This window comes from Ostrinia furnacalis, unplaced genomic scaffold, assembly GCF_004193835.3.
Source record: "Ostrinia furnacalis isolate ACB-3 unplaced genomic scaffold, ASM419383v2 OfSCF7590, whole genome shotgun sequence".
Taxonomy (NCBI): domain Eukaryota; kingdom Metazoa; phylum Arthropoda; class Insecta; order Lepidoptera; family Crambidae; genus Ostrinia; species Ostrinia furnacalis.
In genome coordinates, this window is record NW_021137829.1 from 106,482 (window position 1) to 130,816 (window position 24,335).

Sequence of the window (24,335 nt, forward strand, 5' to 3'; positions counted from 1 at the left end):
CAAAGCAGAGCTTGTACTATGTATACCAGGCAACGGACGTAATTAATACCACTGAAACGACTGCAAATTTCAGTCCCAAGAATTAAGGAACGCCACTTATGTAAGCAGATTTGGGACTAGTCCTCTAGTAGTATATTAATTAATTACCCATTTTATTTCTTTATTTGGATTAACTAAAGTCTGGTTACTTACACCAAAGTCACACATTATAAATTTTATTTTTATATACTGAAACGACACTATTAAAACGAATTTCAGTCTCTAACATAGATTAAACATCTTTTAATTAAAAGATGTTTAATCTATGTTAGAGAATGACATTTGCCTATGCCAACGAAACGACGAATTGCTAACATAGAAACTCTTTAAAATCAGTAAAATATTCCCTTATCCTTCTCTCTCTTCACACCATAGCCACAGTAGTCTAATCCGAACGTGTCCCCCAAAGCTCGGCAAATAATAATATGCGGTTATTTGCCCGGAGATTATCGCCTGTATAATGTACAGTCGGCCGCAATAAGTAAAACAAAATTATAATGTTTTGTGTGTAGGTGTAGGTGCCTTTCCAGGGCACTTAAACACGTCCCAAATACAGCTTAGTAGTGTGTAGGCAGACCCTTTCAGGGCAATACACGTCCCAAATGTAGCTTGTCAGGTTTCAGGACAACATAATGGGATGATGTTAAAAAGGAGAGACTTAAGTATTTTTTTTTCATATAAGAAATTCTGGTTTGGAATAAAAAAAAAAGAAATGAATAATGTCAACGTCACATCAGCCTATACATTTTGTTGAAAAGTAGTATTTTAGTAAGATACCACAGGTGGATTTGCTGTCTTATGTACAATGAAGTTACTTTTTTCAGAGCAAAAGAACCAGAGAAGTAGGTAATTTTTTTTTATTGGTTGAGGTAATAAAAAATACCGGTTTAATAAACATTGTTAGGTATATTGAAAAAAAAAAACTGATTAAAAAATACATATTTAACAAAATTTAATATGTTTTCTCAAAAAAATATTAGTTTCTCGGACCGACTGTACCACAGTCCCACAAAGGCATAGAATAAGCATGTGTCCAATCAAGTACCCTATAAAGTGTCCCTATCTAGACGTTTCAATTGTGTTTCGTTGTGTGACGAATTTTTATTTGAACAATTCATGCGTTTTTTTTGGATTGATTTTTTTGACGATTTTTCGTAAGCTTGTTTGCAAATGTCAGTTGTTGAAGCTACTGGGGCTTCTGGTTATAATAATAATAGATAGTTTGAGTAGGTGTGTATAGTCTGTGCCAATATACGAGTAAACTAACCGTATAAGATAACGTAACCCGGATGAGATAGCAGATATCACGCTCCAAAGAATCTGGAAATTTATAGACTCAACGGGACTAAGCAGTGAACTCTAAAGACAAGGGCTGCCACAATAGATCAAACCTGGTCGAGTTGGCGCAAATAAAGGCCAAAAACCAATAATAATACGAGTAAACTAGCGCCCGTATTCACAAACATTACTTTGAAGTCTCACAGTGCGCGTGGACGCACAGGGTGACGAACCAATCATAGAGCTCTATTCAACGCTGCGCGTTCGATTTGCTGCTTCACTTAAGCAAGCATCGTTTGTGAATACGGGCGTAGGGATCGTTCGTTTCAGCCGAATGACGTCCACTGCTGGACAAAGGCTTCCCCCAAGGATTTCCACAAAACCGGTCTTGCGCTGCCCGCATCCAGGCATCTCCCGCGACCTTCACCAGATTGTCGGTCCACCTAGTGGAAGGTCTGCCCACACTACGTCTTCCGGCCATTGGTCGCCACTCAAGAACTTTTCTACCCCAGCGGCCATCAGCTCTGCGATATGCCCTGTCCACTGCCACTTGGTGAAAAGGCCATCATCATCATCTCAGCCACAGGACGTCCACTGCTGAACTGAACATAGGCCTCCCCCAATGCTTTCCATGTTGCCCGGTTGGTAGCGGCCTGCGTCCAGCGCTTTCCTGCTACCTTTATTACGTCTGTCCACCTTGTGGACAGGACATACGAAACTGGCAACTGAAACGGGCATACGAATAAAGATTTTTGATTTTATCCCACACGATAGATGAAGGAATAAATGACCGTTTTTCTTTCCCTCATCGAGGTTGTTCTTTGCGAAGTTCGAGCCGTGAAATTGTTAGTTAAATATCGCAAAAAGCGAACTTTGTAGCACCAGGCAGATAGCGATCGCAACGCTAATCGATTTTCGATAAAACAAAACGTTAGCGTTAACGACAGTGGCGTAGAACTTAGCTACCACCTTTGTTAGGTTATAGGCATGATGACTTATCTGTAATTAATCTTAGAATCCCTTTGAAACTTGTATTTCTATTCTGTTAGCTTTTAGGATAAATAAATAAATAACAATAATAAATATCCATGGACATTTTAACACTGTGCCGCTAGTCCCAAATTAAGCAAAGCTTGTACTATGAGTACTAGACAACGGATATAAACATACTTAACATGTTGGATGTTGGATAATAAACAAATAAAAAGGCATAAGTCATTTATTTTTGCAAGTAGGGTTTTAAAAAGCGCTTTTACACGTCCCAGTGTTAACCCTACCACTGCTTCGGGACAATAAATGGACCAGTGCTGAGAAAAAGCAGCGCAAGAAACTCACGCCCGTATTCACAAACGATGCTTGCTTAAGTGAAGCAGCAAATCGAACGCACAGCGTTGAATAGAGCTGTCACCCTGTGCGTCTACACGCACTGTGAGACCTCATAGTAATGTTTGTAAATACGCGCGTTAGACATTTGAACTTATGTATTAATTACAATCATAGGTCCATCTGAAACGTGTCCGTCCATCGGGCAGTCATTAAATGGCCCCCAATAAAGATAAGTAACACCAAGGGGTTGTAACTCAGTCAGTTTGGAACCCTTGTTTGGCACCCTCGTGGTATCATCCCAGTCTTTTAAAGTGACGAGCATCCAATATTGGAGGGTGAAGCTTGTGGCTCATTGGAAGCGACGCTATGGCTATGAAATAATATTTAAACCTGATAAAAATGGTAGCACATAAATATTATGCGCCAAAGCCGCATTAAAACTTTGGACCCCCGTTTAATATCTTTAGAGGGTGAATTCTGAAAAAATATTTCTTGGCGGAGACCTACACGTCATAATAACTATCTGCGTATCTCACCACAATCCATGTGTTTTGATACATAGTCAGTAAGGCCCTTTTCACACGTCCCGGTTACCGGCTAACCGGCGCCGGCTACCCGGCGTCAAATGTATGGGCATGCCGGATTAATTACGCCGGAACATGTGAAAGCTACGTACCATGCCCATACACTTCACCACCGGGTACCCGGCGCCGGATAGCCGGCAACCGGAACGTGTGAAAAGGCACTAACGGACACGGTTGTTTTTACACGAGATTTACTTATTTATTCTTATTATTATGAGGTCTCACAGTGCGCGTGGACGCACAGGATGACACACTAATCAATTAGAGCTCTTTTTAACGCTCTGCGTTCGATTTGCTGCTTAACTTATGCAAGCATCGTTTGTAAATACGGGCGTATGTGACGCATTTGTTGATAGTTGATCGCTAATTGTTCACCATGTTGGTGACTACTCTTTCAACTTATAAACTACTCCACTTAAGAAAAACATTTTATTTTACTAAAAAAATAGCTTCGCTTGTTCTGGATGACATGCCTAAAACATAATTGCGGGTTCTACTTAATAAAATCAGTTTTGGACGCCCTCCTATGTATTTGTTTGTACCGCGGGACACCTCAGGGCTCGCACTCGGCCCTCTTTTATATATTGCGCAAAAATTGAGTTGTTCTGTTTGTTTGTTGCAGGTAAACAACGGGGTGCGGTTTTATAAGATGGTATTGGAGATAGCACATCAAGCTACTACAATAGGATGAGTTTGAATTTTAAGACTTTTGTAGAAAGTCCAAAATCAGGCGAGGTTTGAAATTTTGTAGCAAATTGATATGAATTGAGATGATATTAAGGAAGTAAAATCAGTTTTGAGAGGTTTGGTAAAATATTAGTTTCTAAACTAGCTCTGACTGCGGATTCTCTTGATTGTTTTTAGCTCTGTTTTAATAAGTTAAAATGCTTTAAGATAAAATACAACAAATTAAACAAACATAATGAAGATTGCTCTCTCTTGCTCTCTGACATTCCATTATCAAATTCAAGATCTAATATTGATAGTAGATACATATTATTATACGCAATTGCACTTCACACACACATAATCGTCGTACAATATTTTATCACAGAATATACAAAACTATTTTCAGAACTACCATACAAACTCTCCCTTCTTCAAGTCGTTTAAAATAACATTATTTAGACACTCAATAAAATTACTTACAAAACTTGTCCCATAATGTAATAAAAAGAAAAATCCTTAATAAAAACCATCAAATAAATATGTACAGTCAGCGTCAAACAGTTCGTGACACCCAAAGTGATCAAAAAGTTGACAACACAATCTTATTCCAATGAGGGCTATCGTTTTTATACTTAACAGTTGGCACCCCTGGCGATTGACAGGACCTTACTCTACAGTGGCGCCATCTTGATGAGTGCAAATACGATAGTCCTCCTACCACTTTAGCGCTCACAAGTTGGCGCCACTGTCTTCGCTACTAGCAAGTGACAGGACCTTACTCTACAGTGGCGCTAACTGGTGAGCGCTAAAACGATAGCCCTCATTGGGTATTTGCCACTACTCCACAATAATTCTAAAGCACAACTTTTTTAAAAAGGCACTTCATTCTGGTCTTAAAAATTTAATTAATTTTAAATTACCTGTAAATTAAGATTTTTGGTTGCATTGTAATTGAAAAAAGTAGTAGCCTGGTATTGAAAATGAAAATGAAAATGAAAAAACATTTATTCAGTATCTTTTAAGTTAACATATTGTTACAAGTGGCTGGGGTCTCCTTTTAAGTATAATACCCGTGTTAGGAGGCCCCGCTCTTTCTTAAAGTTACAAAGATACATAATTATGTTAAACAAGCCACAAAAACGCACAAGTACTTATTACTAGTACTAGAATAACGCTAGATATCATTATAGTTTTGGTTACATTCAATATTTTTTAAAAACAAACAGCAATTTCACAATAAGGTATTTCTCAAAAGTAAGGCTATGTGACACTGTGTGTGTGTGCGTGATGGGTAGCCCTACGAATAAAATCTTGGGATTGGTGCAATTAAGACCACTACTCCAAACTCGGACAAATTTTAATGCATGTGGTTCTTGGGATCAGAATGAAATTTAGTCTGTCACAGATCGTCGCAGATTACAGCCGATATGCCACTCTAGGTCACAAACAACTACAAAGGAAAGTTTCATCAAAATCCGTTCAGCGGCCTTCGCTGGTATTGTCATACAAAATCTATGGGAGAGATTGGTGGTGGCGTGGCAAATACCCTAATGTAACAAAGACGTGTTGCGAACTGTTTGCCTATAGATTGTTTCATCCACGAAGACGCGCCCCACCATTCTTCCACTAATGTTTGAGTGTTATCGGTACACGCTGAATGATCCATGAGTACAATACAATAATAACAAGGAAAAATTTCTGTGCTTTTAAGCGATTTTGTGAAAAATATTATTGGCAGATTGCTAATTGCTCATAAGATAGGCCCCCTTAATTTAATTTATTGTCCGTGGTGCATAATCTTTTCTTAAAGATTTTAAACCTTTGTTTGTCACCTGTCATCCGCTTTGCAATGGAGGGAAGTCGAACCTTATTTCGAACTCCTATGTTCTTCTGATTAATTTCGTTGCGGGTCCAATGACAGTTTAACATTACCCCGGGACAAACTTGACCTTCATTGGTTGGGTTTTTGTGGCTGTCAAGCTGTAGATCCTGGCTACACAGGAGTTGCAGTGGTGGGAACGAGAGGTGGGAATAGTAATATTGGTGGGAAGTGGGGATGCATACGTTTAAAAGTGCTTGTCGCGGGAGGGTCGATTTTTGTGATGACCAGTGTATATGTATAATTATACTTTTGGTGTCACGAACTATTTGGTGCTGACTGTACCAATCTGCCAATGTTACAAATGTATCAAATGCAATAAAAGAACTTTGCAATCTCCAGGGAAGTGTAACGATATTAAAACTGTGTACAAATCATTCGGAGTGGGCAACGATTTGTTTCTATTACATGGCAACCCTCGGATGGTGATCTAGGGTTGTCACTTGAGAGCTTGTGCAATATTTCTTTTGGAATATAGGATTCGTACTGCTTGTATTTATAGTAAAACGCAGCCTATATGTTAATCCAGGGTGTCAGCTAACTCCACACCAAGTTTTATTAAAATCGCTCTAGCCGTTTAGATGTGAAGAAGTAATCACAAACTTTCGCCTGTATAATATTAGTGTGATACGCACTAATTTTAAAACGCTTTTTGACAAAAGTGATGTCACTACTGATTGTAGTAATTGTCATTTGAAGTTTAAATGTTAATGTCCAGAAGTGGTGGTAGGCAAGCTATATCGGGACATGAAAGTGCCTACATAAGTACAAACTTGACCTTCACTGGTTGGGTTATTGGCGGTCAAGCTGTAGATCCTGGCTACACAGGAGTTGCAGCGGTGGGAACGAGAGCTGGGAATAGTCCGATTTAATTAACAAAACTGGCGAGTGGCAGCCCTGCGGCCAATCTCTTTATCAGCCGCCGCAGCGCGCGCCATTTGTAATAATTGTCATTTGGACTGCTTCAGGGCTGCCACACGGTCTATTAGGATATTTTAAATAAAGATTCAGTCGGTATTTACTCAGAGGAGTGTCAATTGAAAATATTTAATTTCGAGCAAAGAAAGATAAATTTCACTAATTAAACTGCCTAAGCATGGTGGAATTGGACGCCTAAAAAATTTCAAACACATACAAACAGAACAAAACGCTTTAATTTTTTATGAAGTCAGTTTTTTTTTGCTTAATATCTTAATGCTTAATCTCAAACGATTTATTCTTAGATTAACCATCTATTTGGTTTTTAGTCATTTATATTCTACGGTAGGTACGGATACGACCTGCAAGCTTTCAAGAGGAGAGCGTATCTTCACCTTAAAGGCCGGCAACGCACCTGTAACGCCACTGGGTCTGCGGGTGTCTATGGGCGACGGTAATCACTTACTATCAGGTGATCTGTCTGCTCGTTTCCTCCTCCTGTCACATAAAAAAAAGGTAGCAGGAAGGCGCTGGACGCGGGCCGCTAGCAATCGATCAACATGGAAATCATTCTGGGAGGCCTGTGTTCAGCAATGGACGTGCTATGGCTGAAATGATGATGATGATGATATTCTGGAAATAGGCTTTAAAATAAATCGCGATAAATTTTGGGTACAAAGCACTTTTATTCTTTTTTCGGTGCCCAACTACACCGACTAGGAAAATATTAAAACGAAATCAGGAGATTCTTTAAAAATTGAAATTGTCGTAATACCTACGTATGCCAACCAGGCCCCTCTTTCCCACTGGGCACTTTGGGCACGTGCCCAGGGCCCCGGTCCGCCCCGGGTGCCAAGCATCAAGGGGTGACAACAGTCGCGCAGATTAGTACTCACAGGCGCATCTGCATGATATGTCATGAAGGGGGGGGGGGGGGGCGATTTCTATCATATAACTAATTCTTACTAACTAATATCTTTTTCATCTTCCCAAAAATCCTTGGTGGCACCAGACCAGACCATTCTGGGATGCCGTAGCCGTAGGGGGGGTTTGGACCGCCCCGGGTGCCATGCTACACCGCCACTGGGGGGCCCCCATCTGCTAATAATACATTTTTCCAGATGATAAGGGCCCCCCTTAATCCTTAAATGCCCAGGGCCCCTAGTAGGTTAAAGACGGCCCTGGTGCCAACCCTACCCAAAGGTGCCTACACAAGTGCGGGAGCAATTTGAAATACTCTTCTCGCCTCGTCCCTATTGGTTTTAAAAAGTTTCTTCTGAATATTATTATCCAATATAAGTTTTACCCGCGGCTTTTCGTAAAATTCAGTTAGTCACAGAAGGTTCTGGTGTGCAGGCCACGTACAAGAAACCAATCTACCAACGACTAAGTGGACAGACGACCTCATAAAGGTAGCAGGAAGGCGCTGGATGCATGCTGCTACCAACCGGTCAATCTGGCTGGAAGTCATTGGGGGAGGCCTATGTTCAGCAGTGGACGTCCTGTGGCTGAAATGAATGATGATGATGATGATGACAGAAAGGACGACTTTAAATATTACAAAGGAGACGGTCCAAAAAACAACCCAGAAACCATTGCAACTAAATGGGTAGGTATCAGTAGTTTCATTGTAATGCATATTTTACTTTACCGAAACAATGGGGTATCATCTATCAGTTATAGATTGGCAAAGTACGAGTATGTATGAATAAATCATGAGTTACTTGTGATTTTGAACAGTTTTAGATAAGGATATATCCTAAACCAGATAACTATCAAACTAAACGCTTTAGAATTCCCGACGAAACGTAAATCCGTTCAGGATAATTCCCGCTCGCGCCGCTAGGGGCGCTGAGAGCGTTGCCGTGTCGCGCAGATAAGATGAGGATTGCTGGATTCACGGGAATTGGGATTTGTAAGGAATAAAGTGGAGGTAGTTGTGAATAGAAACTCAACTGCTACTTTTGCTTACATCGTGGTTTTAACATACAGTTACATCTACGGAAAGAGTCCAAGTGGTCTTGTCTACCCTCACGAAATAATACGGTGAACAATATACAAGTATTTTGACTAGCTAGCACTATAGGCCTTATACAGAAGTTGCACAGCGTGCTACGGAGAGGGCTATGCTCGGTGTTTCTTTACGAGATCGAATCAGAATAGTGTCTGTGTAATTAGCCACCTCTGTTATTTGAGACACAGAAGTCCCTGGTTCGATTCGATAGGAACATTCTGTTAGGTTTGGCTAGTGATAATATATGATCTGAGTATAAGAAGATTTATTATATTAATTTGTTTCAAATGAATCTCATCAATTTTTGCCAGAACGAGGGTAATTTGTTGTTTCTCTATTTTATTTAAAAACTTGTCGTACTTTTCTACCCTCCTGTATAAACTACTGTATCATCAACTCCAAAACACACAGCTCAAATTACCTCGAAAATTCTAACCTACTTTAGACTAAAAACATTAACAGCATCGCCACGCTAAATTGGAGCTTAATTCAAAGACACAAAGTGGACAATCACCCGGCAATTGACAAGTCATCAAGTAATGACTGTCGTGGGTATCATAGATCCTAATAAAACTGTGTAAACTCACGCGCAGGAGTCGATGGAGTCGCTTCTGTGTAAGTTTTTTTTTAGATTATAACTTTTCTTGCTTTCTTTTCACTGATGATGAATGACAGTTTTACTTTCCCCCGGGACAAACTTGACATTTACTGGTTTTTATTGGCGGTCCAGCTGTAGATCCTCCACAGGAGTTGCAGCGGTGGGAAAGAGAGGTGGGAATAGTTCCGTTGTTCGTTCGTTTCAGCCAAATGACGTCCACTGCTGGACAAAGGCCTCTCCCAAGGCTTTCCACAATGCACGGTCCTACGCTGCCCGCATCCAGGCTCTTCCTGCGACCTTTACCAGATCGTCGGTCCACCTAGTAGGAGGTCTGCCCACGCCACGTCTTCCAGCCCGTGGTCGCCACTCGAGAACTTTTCTGCCCCAACGGCCATCGTCTCTACGAGCTATGTGCCCAGCCCACTGCCACTTGATTTTAGCAATTCAGCTATGTCGGTCACTTTGATTCTCCTACGGATCTCCTCATTTCTGATTCGATCACGCAGGGAAACTCCGAGCATGTAACCCGCTCATAAACGAGACGTACCTTTGCAATGGAGGGAAGTCGAACCTTAATTTCGAACTCCTCCTATGTTCTTCTGATTAATTTCGTTGCGGGTCCAATGACAGTTTAACTTTCCCCCGGGACAAACTTGACCTTCATTGGTTGGGTTTTTGTGGCGGTCAAGCTGTAGATCCTGGCTACACAGGAGTTGCAGTGGTGGGAACGAGAGGTGGGAATAGTCCCGTAAACAAGACGTACCGTTGATGATGACAAAATTAAAAATTGTCGACTCCATCCATCCTCTGTCCAGTGCTGCCGGTTGATTAGCCAAAGTCGTATGATGTCAGCGGTTTTTTCTTCAATTGGTAATTTGTGCGTCTTCTTCAAATTAAAACGGTCAAGCGTGAACCGTATTTTTGGCAACACTTTGTAAATAAGTTATACTAGTTCTACTCACGTGAGAAGGTGGTATTAGTACTAAAGCCTGGTCCGTAAGCACGTAGAATTTTGTCCAATGACCCCAAGCTACCCATCCTTATCGCTCGCGCGTAATTATGTTGTTGTCGCGCTCGCACACTCACTGCGGGTGCCAGTCGCACAGTCGCGACAGCAATATAATTACGCGCGAGCGATAAGTATAGGTAGTTTGGGGTCATTGGACAAAATTCTACGTGCTCACGGACCAGGCTTTAGCTATACTAATATTTTATAGAGGTAAAGTTTGTGACGTTATTGGGGGTATTCTCTGGATCTACTAAACAGATTTTGAAAATTCTTTTACCAGTGAAAACCCACATTATTTGTGTTATAGGCTGTGTGTGACAGAACGATTTTAAAATTGCGTTAAAAACTTTCATTCTTTATTTAAGTTTTTAATAGGTCTTAAAATTGACCAAAGGGTGACACATTTCTATTTAAATAAAAATAAAGAATATTATAAAAACCTCAAAAACCTATTCATTTATCTGTAGAATTTAATATTACTCCATTTTACAAGAATAGTAAAATAAAGTTCATCTGAAACTCGTAGTTTTACAAAATTTTTCGTTCGCCCGGAGCGCTGCAAGTTGCAACTTTGGTTTGAAACATTGCAGCGAGCTTAAAATGTGCGCTTCAGTTGAAAGCTTTCTACTTTAATGCTTTTGTAAATAATAAATGTAACTCCATCCATAGTGTATGCTATGTTTACAATAGAATTCATGGAATAAAACTACATATAGGCTCTATCAATTAAAATTTGAAGTAAAAATTCTATTCCGTGATTCCGTGTAGATATCGTTACATCTGATTAAACAATATCAAATTCCTCAGTCTGTCTGTCTATTACCTTTTTACGTTAGACCACAATACGGATATAAGTAAATCATTTTTTGTTTAGATATAGTTTGCGACCCAGGGAAAAACATAGGACAGTTTTTATTCCAGTTTTTGAACTATGATGAACGCGCGCGATAGATCTGTGACAGACCTAAAATTCGAGAAAACTAACAAGTTGCTGGAAGAAAAACAAAAGTACCTATATAAAAATTCAATCCTGTGACTTGGCCCGTGGTCCAAGCTGAAAGTGGGCCAAGTCACTGGAAGACTCGTGCGATAAAGTTTTTTTGTGAAAGACAAAATTTGATGCCGGGCGAAAGCTAGTGAAATACAAAATCACAAACGCATGCCAAACTATAAACTAGACCCATTAACGAATACACGACACTACACGAGCCATTCTGATAAACGATAAAACTGCACGAATTCAATAACGAGCGTGTTGCGAAAAAACCCAATATACTGTGTGCCTCGGGCCGTCTACAATAATGTGGGAGGTGCTCAAACTGTGGCACCGAGGGGAGGGGCAGCAGCCACTCTTGAAACCAGAAGCCCCCACATCATTATGATTTCAGCCACAGGACCTCTGAACATAGGCCTCCCCCAATGCTTTCCACGTTGATCGATTGGTAGCGGCCTGCGTCCAGCGCTTCCCTGCTACCTTTACGATGTCGTCGGTCCACCTTGTAGGTGGACGTCCCACGCTGCGTTTCCCGGTACGTGGCCTCCATTCCAGAACCTTTCTGCCCCATCGGCCGTCTGCGTACTTTGTGCCCTGCCCATTGACACTTCAGCTTGCTAATCCGTCGGGCTATGTTAGCGACCCGAAGCCCTCACATACCCTTATTTGGTCGTCTGTCATCCGCTTTACACCAAAAGCAAGTAGAACCAGTCGTTCCCACCATTACAACTCCTGTGTAGCCAGGATCTACAGCTTGGCCGCACAACAAAACCCCAACCAGTAAAGGTCAAGTTCGTCCCGGGGGAAAGTTAAACTGTTGACCCGCAACGAAATCTATATAAAAGCGAAAGGACCACTGATTGACTCACTCACTCATCACGAAATCTCAGAAACTATAAGTGCTAGGAGTCTCAAAGCATGGGGGTTCCCTTTAGGCTGGTTTTAGTGTCACGCGGACTGCATTCGCATTTGTATGAACTGCTAGGGAGCGGAGTGGTTCCTCCGGACCGCATTACTCTAAAACGCTCCCTAGAAGTTCATACAGATTGGCCGTGCGGAGCGGGTCCGCACCGGACGGTCCGCGTGATACTAAAACCAGCCTTAGAACGTAGGTGCTCACTAAGACGGGATTTTGCAAAATTTAACTCCTAAAGAGGTAAAACGAAATCCTCGCGTACGAATTCGCGGGCGGCTGCTAGTTAAGAATAAAAACAAGAGGAGTTCAAAGTTAAGCGCAAACTTGGATTGGATCTACAGCTTGGCCTCTAATGAAACCACATCAGTGGATAGGATAGTATTACTTTCTTGGAACCCGCAACGAATTTATTCAGAAGAATGCATTTAGATCCGCATAACTGGTTTGCCGCCTTTAGCCCCAAGTGGGCTATGTTTTTAAGTTTGGCGACCACTGTCCCGCTTGTTCCACAGGCGCGCAATAAAATGCACTCTGTATGCAAGACTAGCTCCATATTTACATTGTATCTTGAATTTTCGCGGAATGCCCGAGATACAATATTTATAGGAGATAGGTATCTCCATTTTATTTATGGTACTTTATTGCATAATTTCAGCATATTGTAGTTCACATGTGCGGTTATGGACGGCAAGTTTTATACTTTTCATTGCGACATTTTGTAGGTTTGGTTTTTAAAGGTCGTAGCAGACTTATCAACGTGGAAAGGGATCAACACAGTATTGTCCAACTTCATCGAACTGTCCCATCAGTGACGTTGACAGGGGGCGCCACCGTCAATACCGGATCGCTGGTTCCGATTTTTGCCATGTTGGAAACTACAGTCTTAGTCTAGAACTAAACAATAACTATATAATGTTAGTCTAGAACTAAAATCCGGTCGCCACATAAAATTTCGTCTAATGACCTGAAGCTACCTATCCTTATCGCTCGCGCATAGTTATATTGCTGTCGCACTCGCACACACACTGCGCCGCCCGTCGCACAGTCGCGACAGCAATATAATTACGCGCGAGCGATAAGGATGGGTAGCTTGGGGTCATTGGACGAAATTCTATGTGCTCGGCGACCGGATTTAGCTTATTTATTTATTGATACAAGGTCTAATTAACGTATTATCTTCTGTTCCAGGTCAAATGGTGGACATCACGCCTCGCGAGGCGGTCAGACGAGTGGGCGATGAGTTGAAAGTGCTGTGCAAGGTGCCCTACGTGATCGACTCTTGCCGGTAAGGACTGTCTTCTACTACCTTCAAACCTAAGAACATAAGATTTTAAACTTTCGCGTTCCATTTCAACTAAAATAGTAAGACACGGGTCTTAACGCGACGTTTATTAATGAGTTACATTATGTACTCACGGCTTGACGTTTCGGCTGCGATGCTGCAGCCGTGGTCACAAGCAGACTGGCGGCTCGCGGCGTCGTCCGTTCGGGTGGTTCGGGCAGGCTTGAAAATTTTCAACTACCCTCATATTATTATTGTCATTTGTTACACTACCACTAGTGTTGTTACCACGACACACAACATACATAATGTAACTCAGTAATTAACGTCGCGTTAAGACCCGTGTCTTACTATTTTAGTTTAAACCTAAGAACAGTTTCGCACTACGTCCGATCCGAGTCCATCGAAACACGGATCTAGAAAACTAACCAGAGTTCAGAAATCGGATGGCGGAAATCAGATCTAAAGGTTCGGCCAAACCAAAGCGAACACATGCGATCAGCCGGCATGCAGCGTTGCCGATCAATACATTTAAGTGATTTAAGTCAGGTCGCCATCGTTGCACGCCGGCTGATTGCGTGTGATCGCGTTGGTTTGACCGACCCTTAATGCGTAAATCGGCCGGCGTGCAGCGATGGCCGAACCTTAATGCGTAAACTACCATATAGATGAACTACACTGAAATGTCCCACCGACGATATTGACAGAAGGGCGCCACTATCTTCGTTCAACTACATGGTTTCCACCGTGGCAAAAATCGGAACTAGCGATCCGCTATAGACGGTGGCCCCCTGTCAGTGTCAAATAAAGGACATGTGGCGACGCCACTACAAACTAGTGACCAACAGATGGCGCTGTCACTACTACACTATGGCACACTCCGCCGCTCATACAAACCTGCATCGCGGTGACGGAGTTTTATATCCTGCCAAATATATCTAACAAACCAAGATGGTGTAAATTGGACCTTGGTCCCCGAGCACAACACCCGCTCGGAAGGAAGCACTAACATCTAGCTTCCTTATTGTGGACGAACATCATATCCCACAGACAGTTCAGTGTAGTTCTACTCTACAAATACCATCTACGCCTGTCCGGACCATTTGACGGATGCAGTGCGAAATCACTCGTAGGACTGTCAGTGTCAGAGGACGGGGCACATAGCTTGTCATTGAGACAAAAAAGTTCTCAAGTGGCCACCACAGATCGACAAGACGTAGTGTAAGCAGGCCTCGTATAGTTCCAAAATACTGGACTGTCCTGTCGATGACATTGACAGTGGGGCGCCACCGTCTATACCGGATCGCTGGTTCAGATTTTTGCCATGTTGGAAACCATATAGTTGAACGATGGTAGCGCCCCCCTGTCATTGAGTTTGGTGGGACAGTTCAGCGTGGGTCATCTATATGTTATTTGCGGGTCCAATGACAGTTCATCTTTCCCCCGGGACAAACTTGACCTTCACTGGTTGGGTTATTGGCGGTCAAGCTGTAGATCCTGGCTACACAGGAGTTGCAGCGGTGGGAACGAGAGGTGGGAATAGTCCCGTTTAGAACACTAAGCTAGTGCTAAATGGATTATGTATCCTTGAAATCAGTATTTTGACGTTGTCACTTTGACATTTCCAGGATGACAGTCGGGACGACATCGTACAGACTGCGACCGGACCTCACGGGCGGTGACGTCATCTACACCGGGAATGGATTCAAGGTTGGTGAATTTATGAACTTCCTATTAGCTTTGTGGATCTTGGTAGATGTCTAACATTGCCCATGTAGTTGTCTGACATTAGCATGAGAGCTTCTTCTTCTTCTTAAACTTATTTAAGAGGTTAATTGGTGCCAATTCCAAGTTTCATGATGATACAAGAATTAGAAGTGCGTGTAATTCGTTAGTGTCGGCCGTTTGGTGTAAGTGGTTCAGAACGGACTACTATGCCGAGAGGTCCCGGGTTCGATTCCCGGTCGGGCAGAAATTGAAATGATGAATTTTAATTTCTGTGACGGGTCTGGGTGTTTCTATGTATAATATGTATGTATTTACAAAAAAAAAAGTATTTAAGTATGTTTATCCGTTGTCTAGTACCCATAGTACAAGCTTTGCTTAGTTTGGGACTAGCGGCGCAGTGTAAAAATGTCCAAGGATATTTATTTATTTATTCAGATTCTTAGATTCCATTAATAGTTTCACTAGCGGCCGCCCGCGACTTCGTACACGTGGATCCCGTTTTACCCTCTTAGAGGTAGAGTTTCGTAAAATCCTTTCTTAGCGGATGCCTACGTCATAACATCTACCTGCATGCCAAATTTCAGCCCGATTCGTCCAGTGGTTTGGGCTGTGCGTTGATAGATCACTATGTCAGTCAGTCAGTTAGTCAGTCACTGCACCTTAAAGAACACAAATGACATCAGATTTGTATACAAAAGTCAAATTAAAACAGATCGGTTGATCTGCTATTGATGCTTTCCGTTCAACTATAGTCCGGTCGCCGAGCACGTAGAATTCGTCCAATGACCCCAATGTCGCACGGTCGAGAGTCGCGACAGCAATATAATTACGCGTGAGCGATAAGGATAGGTAGCTTGGGATCATTGGACGAAGTTCTACGTGATCGACCGGACTTTACCCTCCACGGAACCATTCGCTATCCTCTTCTTATTTCATTCTGCCGTTTACTAGAAATTCTTGTAGCGTTGTCGCAATGTAGTATGAACACTTTTAAAATGCTTATAATTTGTATTCCAGTCGGGCGAGTGCGGCGCTCTGATCAAGAACATCAAGGAAGAATGGAACGGCAACGTGACGTGCGTGCTGCCACCTCAAACTGGCAGCATTGAATTGGCTGGAGCTATGCGCCTGGTCGTAGCCAGTAAGTGTTCTTCATACTTCTTTAGGAAGGCACGTTGGCATCAAAGTTGGTCCCAACGCCACTCGTCCAAAGTGGAACGGCCACGTGACAGCATCGAGCTGGCAGTAGCTATGCGCCTGGTCGTAGCCAGTAAGTGTTCTTCATACTTCTTTAGGATGGCACGTTGGCCCCAAAGTTGGTCCCAACGCCACTCGTCCAAAGTGAAACGGCCACGTGACAGCATCGAGCTGGCTGGAGTTATGCGCCTGGTCGTAGCCAGTAAGTGTTCTTCATACTTCTTTAGAAAGACACGTTGGCGCCAAAGTTGGTCCCAATGCCACTCGTTCAAAGTGGAACAGCCACGAGACAGCCTCGAACTTGGCAGTAGCTATACGCCTGGTCGTAGCCAGTAAGTATTCTGACTACTTCTTTAAAAAAGCACGTTGGGGCCTACATTGGTTCCAACTCATCGAACGTTTGGATCTAGAAAATAGTATTGGTAACGCAACGGTAGGACATCTACTTTGGATCTTCTTGTAAAATTACATATTGACCATGCGTGCTGTGGAGAGGGCTATGCTCGAATCAGAAATGAGGAGATCCGTAAACGAACTAAAGTCACTGACATAGCCCGACGGATTAGCAAGCTGAAGTGGCAATGGGCAGGGCACATAGTACGCAGAACTGACGGCCGATGGGGAGCAAGGTTCTGGAGTGGCTAGTTGTAGTAGTGGGACAGTTGAGTACATAAAGGTAGCAGGAAGGCGCTGGATGCAGGTCGCTACATATCGGCCAATCTGAAAATCATTGGGGAGACCTATGTTCCGTAGTGAAATAATGATGATGAAAGTGAACGATTGTGAAGATGGATGAGTATGAAGAGTAGATCAGTAACGTGACGTGTGTGAAAGAGTTTTGGCGGTTCAGCATTGGTGTATCTATGGTTCTTTTTCAGGGGGGGGCCTGGACCACCACGATTAGTATCATAGCTCATGAATTAGTACTAAAGCCCGGTCTGTGAGCACGTAGAATTTTGTCCAATGACCCCAAGCTACCCATCCTTATCGCTCGCACGTAATTATGTTGCTGTCGCGCTCGCACAATTACTGCGGGCGCTCGTCGCACAGTCGCGACAGCAATATCCTAATTACGCGCGAGCGATAAGGATGGGTAGCTTGGGGTCATTGGACAAAATTCTACGTGCTCACAGACCAGACTATTTCAACTATCATCTTCAAATCAGTAGCCCAACATCTTGGGGGGCACCAGACCAAGGGAAGGCCTTTGTCCAGCTGTGTCATTTGTCTGAAACGAGATGTTATCTTACTTATCTTTTATGTTCCTTCTCATATCCTTCAAACCCTTAATTCAACTGTTTTTTTTACCATAGACGGTGAAATGTACTTACCCTAATAATTTCTTATTCCAGGACCGCCCGGCGAGCCTCAGCTGCGATCACCCAACGAGCCTTCCTTCGCTGAAGACACCAACTTTATGGCGCAGTGCGTGGTACCTGATGGTAGACCCGCCGCCAGGATCAGTTGGTTCCTGGGTGAGACAAGTTTCCCTTTGTATACTTCAACTAGCGGCCGCCCGCGACTTCGTACGCGTGGATCCCGTTTTACCCCCTTCATCTATCTTACGCAGTTTAGATTTTTTCATACAAATGTTTTTCCCGCTAACTCCCGTTCCCGTGGGAATTTCTGGAATTCCTTTCTTAGTGCACCTCTACGGTACCTAAGCTACGTCCCTTCCAAATTTCAAGTGCCTACGTTTAGCCGTTTAGGCTGTGCGTTGATATGTCAGTCAGTCAGTCAGTCAGTTTCTCCTTTTATATATTAAGAAGATACTCGACGAATGTGGAAGCGACTACTTCAATACAATAAAGATGGTGCATATCTTTTCTTAAAGGTTACTAAACCTGTTTGTCACCTGTCATCCACTTTGCAATGGAGGGAAGATAAATACTACGCCTTAACTTTGAACGCCTCCTATGTTCTTCTGATTAATTTCGTTGCGGGTTCAATGACAGTGTAACTTTCCCCCGGGACAAACTTGGCCTTCACTGGTTGGGTTATTGGCGGTCAAGCTGTAGATCCTGGCTACACAGGAGTTGCAGCGGTCTGAATAGTCCCGTACTTCAATACAAATTTTTAAGCAGACCAGACACTATTGGAATGAAGGCTATAATGCTATGTCATTAAACTGGACCAGTAAAAACAGGATCCTATTTAATTACAAGTGGTGTTTAAAAGACGTATGCCCGTTTTCACCAGCAAACCCTAATTTTAAGTGACCCCTATGGTAACACATAATATGAATTTTGTTTTCATAAGGGTAAGTTAAAAATTAGGGATTGATGGTGAAAACGGGTAGTATTGTCCTACTAGCAACTTCCTTGCATAAATTTTTTGCAAACACGAGTACCTACCATAAAAAACCGTACTTGCAAAATTATGTATTGTTGTCATAATTACAACTTCTACTGTGCATCAAAAATGTATTGTCTAATGCAGGGTTTCCCAAGTTTTCTTTGCCAAGGAACCCTAATTGATTATACTTTTCCTAGCGGAACCCCCGTACTACTCCGCCCGCACGCCCTGCCCCTCCCTTGTGCGTAAACAAGTCGGTGCGAGCGAACAACGTCGGTCACGAAACGTGGGATAATATTTTTTACGGAACCCTTGCGGCCTTTCCACGGAACCCCAGGGTTCCGCGGACCACCTTTCGGGAACCGCTGGTCTAATGTGCTGTCTTCTGCTCTTTCTTTCTCTCATTTTAAAACATGTATTTTCTCCCTCTTCCAGACAAGGAACAGATCCTCCATGGCACCCACCAGCCCATCATCACCTCGGAACCGGGCAGCGACCTTCAGACCATCTCTCAGAACATCAGCCGCATGCTAACTGCTGATGACGGCGGCAAAACTCTCACTTGTGTCGCGGAGCATGAGGCTTTGGATCAACCGAGAGAGGCGCGCCGTCAGCTGATTGTGCACTGTAAGTATTTTGTAGATGCAGACCTTGTACGTGAAGTGACCTTGTACACGCAACTACCTTGTACATGAAGTGACCTTGTACATAAAGTGACCTTGTACATGAAGTGACCTTGTACATGAAGTGACCTTGTACAGTCGCGGAATGAAAAGGTTCGTCACCTTAGTGTCAGTTTTCGCTTGCACTAGGTACTGTAAGAGTCAAACCTGCCAACATAACCGTGCAAGAAACATTGCTGCTAACATTTAAATAAATCTGACGTTTGCTCACGAATAAGGTTTTGCTTGTTTATTTTTATATCCCATCAGTGCAATGTTACAAAATGTAGTTTTTTTTATTCAATAGATATTGGCAGGTTGAACCAACAAGAAGGTTTTAGTTTATCAATCATAATAATCTTCTTGACAAGTTAAATCGTCAAATAATTTTGAACTTTACTGACGAACAGTTAAAGATCATTTTCTCTAACTCTAGATTATTCTGTAACATAGTTTCAAAGGGTAATATGTGCTCGCGGTTCGTTGAAGGAATCAATTTGAAAACTGACGAACCTTTTCATTCCGTGACTGTACATGAGGTGACCTTGTACACGCAGCCACTTTGTTAGTAATCATGCAGTGCCTTGCACAGCAGCTACTTGGTAAAAACAGCGACCTTGTAAAAGTAGCAACCTTGCACACTGGCGTCCTTGTACAATCAGTGACATTGTATACGTAGCGACTTTCTATTAGCAGCTACCTTGTACAAGAGGCGACCTTGAACATCCAGCTACCTTGCCCACGTAGTGACATACAAGCAGTGATCTTGTACAAGTAGCGACTGTGTACATATAGCGACCTTGTTGTAATGCTGCTGCTCACCACACCAGTTAAATTCTCACAAAGCGGCAAAACGCTCACCAAAGCGGCAAAATGCTCACTTTTTCTCATTTTTTTTTCCAGACATGCCCAAGCGTCTGGAATCCGGCCCCATCACCATCTTCGGCCTCAAGCTGGGAGCCCCAGGGCTCCTCAATGTGACAGTTAGGGCCAACCCCCCGCCTCATGCCGAATGGAGGGTAGGAGATGTTACACTGGCTCCTGGAATGAGCAATGAAGGGATTAGCGCTTTGGAACCCGTTCATATGGTAAGTTATGAAGAACTTTGTTACTTTACTAAAATAAATAAATAAAATAAAAAATAAAAATCATTTATTTTCAGACAAAAGTAGTCCATAGTTTGGTTAGTAACAATTTGAACTTAGAGACTATATTAGTAGAGTTAGTAACAATGTTCTTAGAAATATGTTAGTCGTACATCATGGGTTCTGTATATNACTATACGGATAATATGTACCGGAACAATGAGTAGTTAGCTACTAAATCGTCAGTAATATTTATTAAGTTATGAATTAATATTTTTATATCTTCAATCTTTCACCACCTATTCACACCTAGGAACCTTACGCTAACTCTGGGTTGGGGGCGCTACAAGTACACAAGCCATAGGACGTCCACCCACTGCTTAACATAGGTCTCCCCCAATGCTTTCCATATTACACATTTGGAGTTAGGAAGCCATAGTTCCTTATAGTTGAAGTTCCCTTCCACCTTCAGTCTAATCATCAGTTTCCACCAGGTGTGATGAAGGGCAAGAGCTTCCTCGTTGAGAATAAAAACATGTTCTGTCCAGTTATCGTCTCTGAATCTGTTCTACGTCATGTAAACTTAGAGGATTCCCAATATTAATTCACTCTAAGAAAGTCAAAAACATGTAATGGAATCTCCGACTTACCACTTTAGTGGAGCAATTACAGGAAATAGTGGCCCATTAAGTACATGTTTTTTTGTATTATTATGAATGTAAAATGTTCAGGAAACGGCGCAGTTTTTAAAATGGTTTTGTACCTATGGAAGTTCTTTTTGAGGGTTCCGTAGTCCTGACAAGGAACCCGATAATGTCTGTCTGTCTGTCCGAGGATTTGCTTGGAAACTGTTGGCATTAGGGAGCTGTAGTTTTGTGGAAGTACGTATATTAATTACGCCGAAAAACGGTAGAATAAAATTTTGAAAAAAAAATTTTTAGGGTAGCTCTTTTTTTTTCATCTACCCCATCGTGTGGGGTATCGTTGGATAGGTCTTTTAAAATGGCCTAGGGGTTTCTAAGACTATTTTTCCATTTAGGGTTTTTTTGTTTGTTTGCAAATTATTAAAGTTTAAAGTGCCAATTTTTGTTCGAGTAGGGCGTCCCCCCCCCCTCTTAAAACTAAACTGTTGGCTTGAAAAATCTGGAAAAAATTGTAATAATACTGCTTTTCATGCAATTTCAAGAAAAACTATAACAATTAACATACATCAGTTAGTTTACATACATCAGTTAGTTTAATAGTAATAGTCATTTGACTCATGTATTATAAATAAAAATAAATAAAAATAAAAATCATTTATTATCAGACAAAAGCAGTCCATAGTTTGGTTAGTAACAATTTGAACTTAGAGACTNTCTAATGTGGCGCCCTCTAGCCAGTGCCGTATTATCCATAAGGCACTTTAGGCCAGTGCCTAGGGGCCCACTATGACCAGGGGCCCAGCACTCCCAATCAAAAAATAAATAAAAAAATGTTAAAGATTATTTTTAAGTAACAAAACTCAAACCACCTTAAAACTTTGTCTTATTTTGGTTTACACATTCAGCCGTCATAATTATTTCGATATTGTGGAACCTAATTCATTTTCGTGACGTTGCAGCGTTGACAGTACTGCTTTGGTTTACATGACAGGTCGACCGTCGACACTCTTCAGAGGCTAAAAAGCCTCACTGCGGAGGCTAGGGAGAGGGGTGACTGAGGGTGTGTTGGCTGTATCATTCGATAAAGTCAACGCTTTCAATACCATCCCTCATTCCACCATACTCTAGGCACTTCAACATCACAGAGTGCCTCAGTGTCAGTACCTTCGAGCGCTGCTGGCTGATTACTTACGGAATCGCGAAGTCCTGTATGTTAACAGAGACAGCCAGCTCTAACCGCGCGGCGTAGCCAGCGGGGTTCCGCAGGGTTCGGTGCTCGGTCCACTCTTGTGGAACCTAGGCTTCAACTGGCTCCTCCGGGGCGTCCTTCTCGCGGGCACGAGTTTCATATGCTATGCGAATGACACTCTGGTCACTGCCCGGGGGAAGACATTTGGGGCCGCGGCACGGCTGGCGTCGGCGGGCGGCACATTAGTCGCTCGCAGAATGCGACGCCTCGGCCTGAAAGTCGCTCTGGAGAAGACCGAGGCCCTCTTCTTTCCGGGCCCTCCCGACGCCCACATTGTGGTTGAGGACGTTAGGATTGACGTCAAAGATGAAATATCTGGGCCTCACACTTGATGGGAGGTGGCATTTTAGCCCGCACTTCAACGGGCTAGCGCCACGCCTCCTCAAGGCAGCCGGCGCACTGAGTTGGTTCCTGCCGAATTTGGGAGGGCCACAAACGAGGTGTCGTCGACTTTATAAATAAATAAATAAAATAAAAATAAAAATCATTTATTATCAGACAAAAGCAGTCCATAGTTTGGTTAGTAACAATTTGAACTTAGAGACTATATTAGTAGAGTTAGTAACAATGTTCTTAGAAATATGTTAGTCGTACATCATGGGTTCTGTATATTGACTCTTTATCTATGGACGCTGTATAGCTTCACATGCCTAATGTGTAAGTCAACAAAGCGACCATAGACGGCTGAGTCCAGCCTCTCAGCAATCATTTTCAGGATTCCATTCCCACTTGTCCTCAGTCTTTGTAACACAGACGCAGTTATTTTGCGCATAATTGAGTGAAAATCGTCAATATGAGCATCCGCGAACATGCCCGAGGCACTACAGTACCGAGGTAGTCGAAATAGAGCCCTGAAAATGTTATTATATTGGACTCGTAGGGCACCAAGGGACCGCTGCGTAAAACTGGTCCACAGACCACTCGTGTAGAAACTTTGGCAGTAGGCTTTAAATAGGGTTAGTTTTACCTGCGCAGTACAACGAGCGAATCTGTGGGTCAGCACCCCGCCACGAATCGCCAATGCCCTACGCTCTCTCTCTATGTCTTTGTCATCCTTTAAATCCTCTGTGACTATGTGCCCAAGGTACTTGAACTGAGATACACGTTTCAAAATTGCCCCATTCAATGTAAGAGGAGGAATATAATTTGGTAATTTGTTCTTTCCTCGAAACACCATGAATTCACTCTTTTTCACATTATATTTTAAAGCCTGTGAGCACGTAGAATTTTGTCCAATGACCCCAAGCTACCCATCCTTATCGCTCGCGCGTAATTATATTGCTGTCGCGCTCGCACACTCACTGCGGGCGCCCGTCGCACAGTCGCGACAGCAATATATATAATTACGCGCGAGCGATAAGGATGGGTAGCTTGGGGTCGTTGTACGAAATTCTATGTGCTCGACGACCGGACTTTAGCTAGTTATAGGTATTATTATTATTATTCTGTGGTTATAGTACAAACTCTTAAGTTCTCTAGACGATTGTAACCTTCATTCCTTCCACAGGGCAGCGGCTTCTACAACATCAGCTTATTCCTGCCTCACATAAGTAAAGAGGACGTGGACCGCAAGTACTATCTGAGGGCCTCCAACGAACTCGGCGCACAGGAGTATACCGTCATGATCAGCACCATGGACGAGCCTGCTGGTACGTATACTTGACACTTGGCCTTTTACTTGGCACTAACTTGGCCACATACTTGGTACTAGGCCCTAAACTTTGCATTTGGCCTCATACTTGGCACTTGGTCACTCACTTGGCCGTGTACATGGCACTTAGTCACACACTTGACACTTGGTCTACTATACACTTGGGATTCACTTGGCCATAAACATGACAGTTGGCCACATAGTTGGCACTTGGCTTTACACTCTTGGCACTTGGCCTTGATCGTTGACACAGCTTGGCAGTTCACTTGACACTAGACATTTCATAATATGCGCTGTCGACGTTTTACATAATACCAT

At 42.7% G+C, this 24,335-nt stretch overlaps 1 protein-coding gene across 1 annotated transcript; it reads left to right on the forward strand.

Moving 5' to 3' along the window:
- Positions 1-13,381: 13,381 nt before the first annotated feature.
- Positions 13,382-24,044, forward strand: Fas3 (fasciclin 3). Its single transcript, XM_028321984.1, has 7 exons — positions 13,382-13,509; positions 15,135-15,216; positions 16,252-16,375; positions 17,784-17,906; positions 19,162-19,353; positions 20,292-20,476; positions 23,874-24,044. The coding sequence occupies exons 1-7, from the start codon at positions 13,418-13,420 to the stop codon at positions 24,027-24,029; spliced, it is 954 nt and encodes a 317-aa protein (XP_028177785.1). The 5' UTR covers positions 13,382-13,417; the 3' UTR covers positions 24,030-24,044.
- The last annotated feature ends 291 nt before the right edge of the window (positions 24,045-24,335 follow it).

Coding starts and splice junctions, on each gene's coding strand:
- Fas3 (XM_028321984.1), top strand. CDS start 13,418: ATGGTGGACATCACGCCTCGCGAGGCGGTCAGACGAGTGGGCGATGAG. Junction 17,907..19,161: donor CAGGATCAGTTGGTTCCTGG/GTGAGACAAGTT, acceptor TCCCTCTTCCAG/ACAAGGAACAGATCCTCCAT. Junction 20,477..23,873: donor CTTTGGAACCCGTTCATATG/GTAAGTTATGAA, acceptor TTCCTTCCACAG/GGCAGCGGCTTCTACAACAT.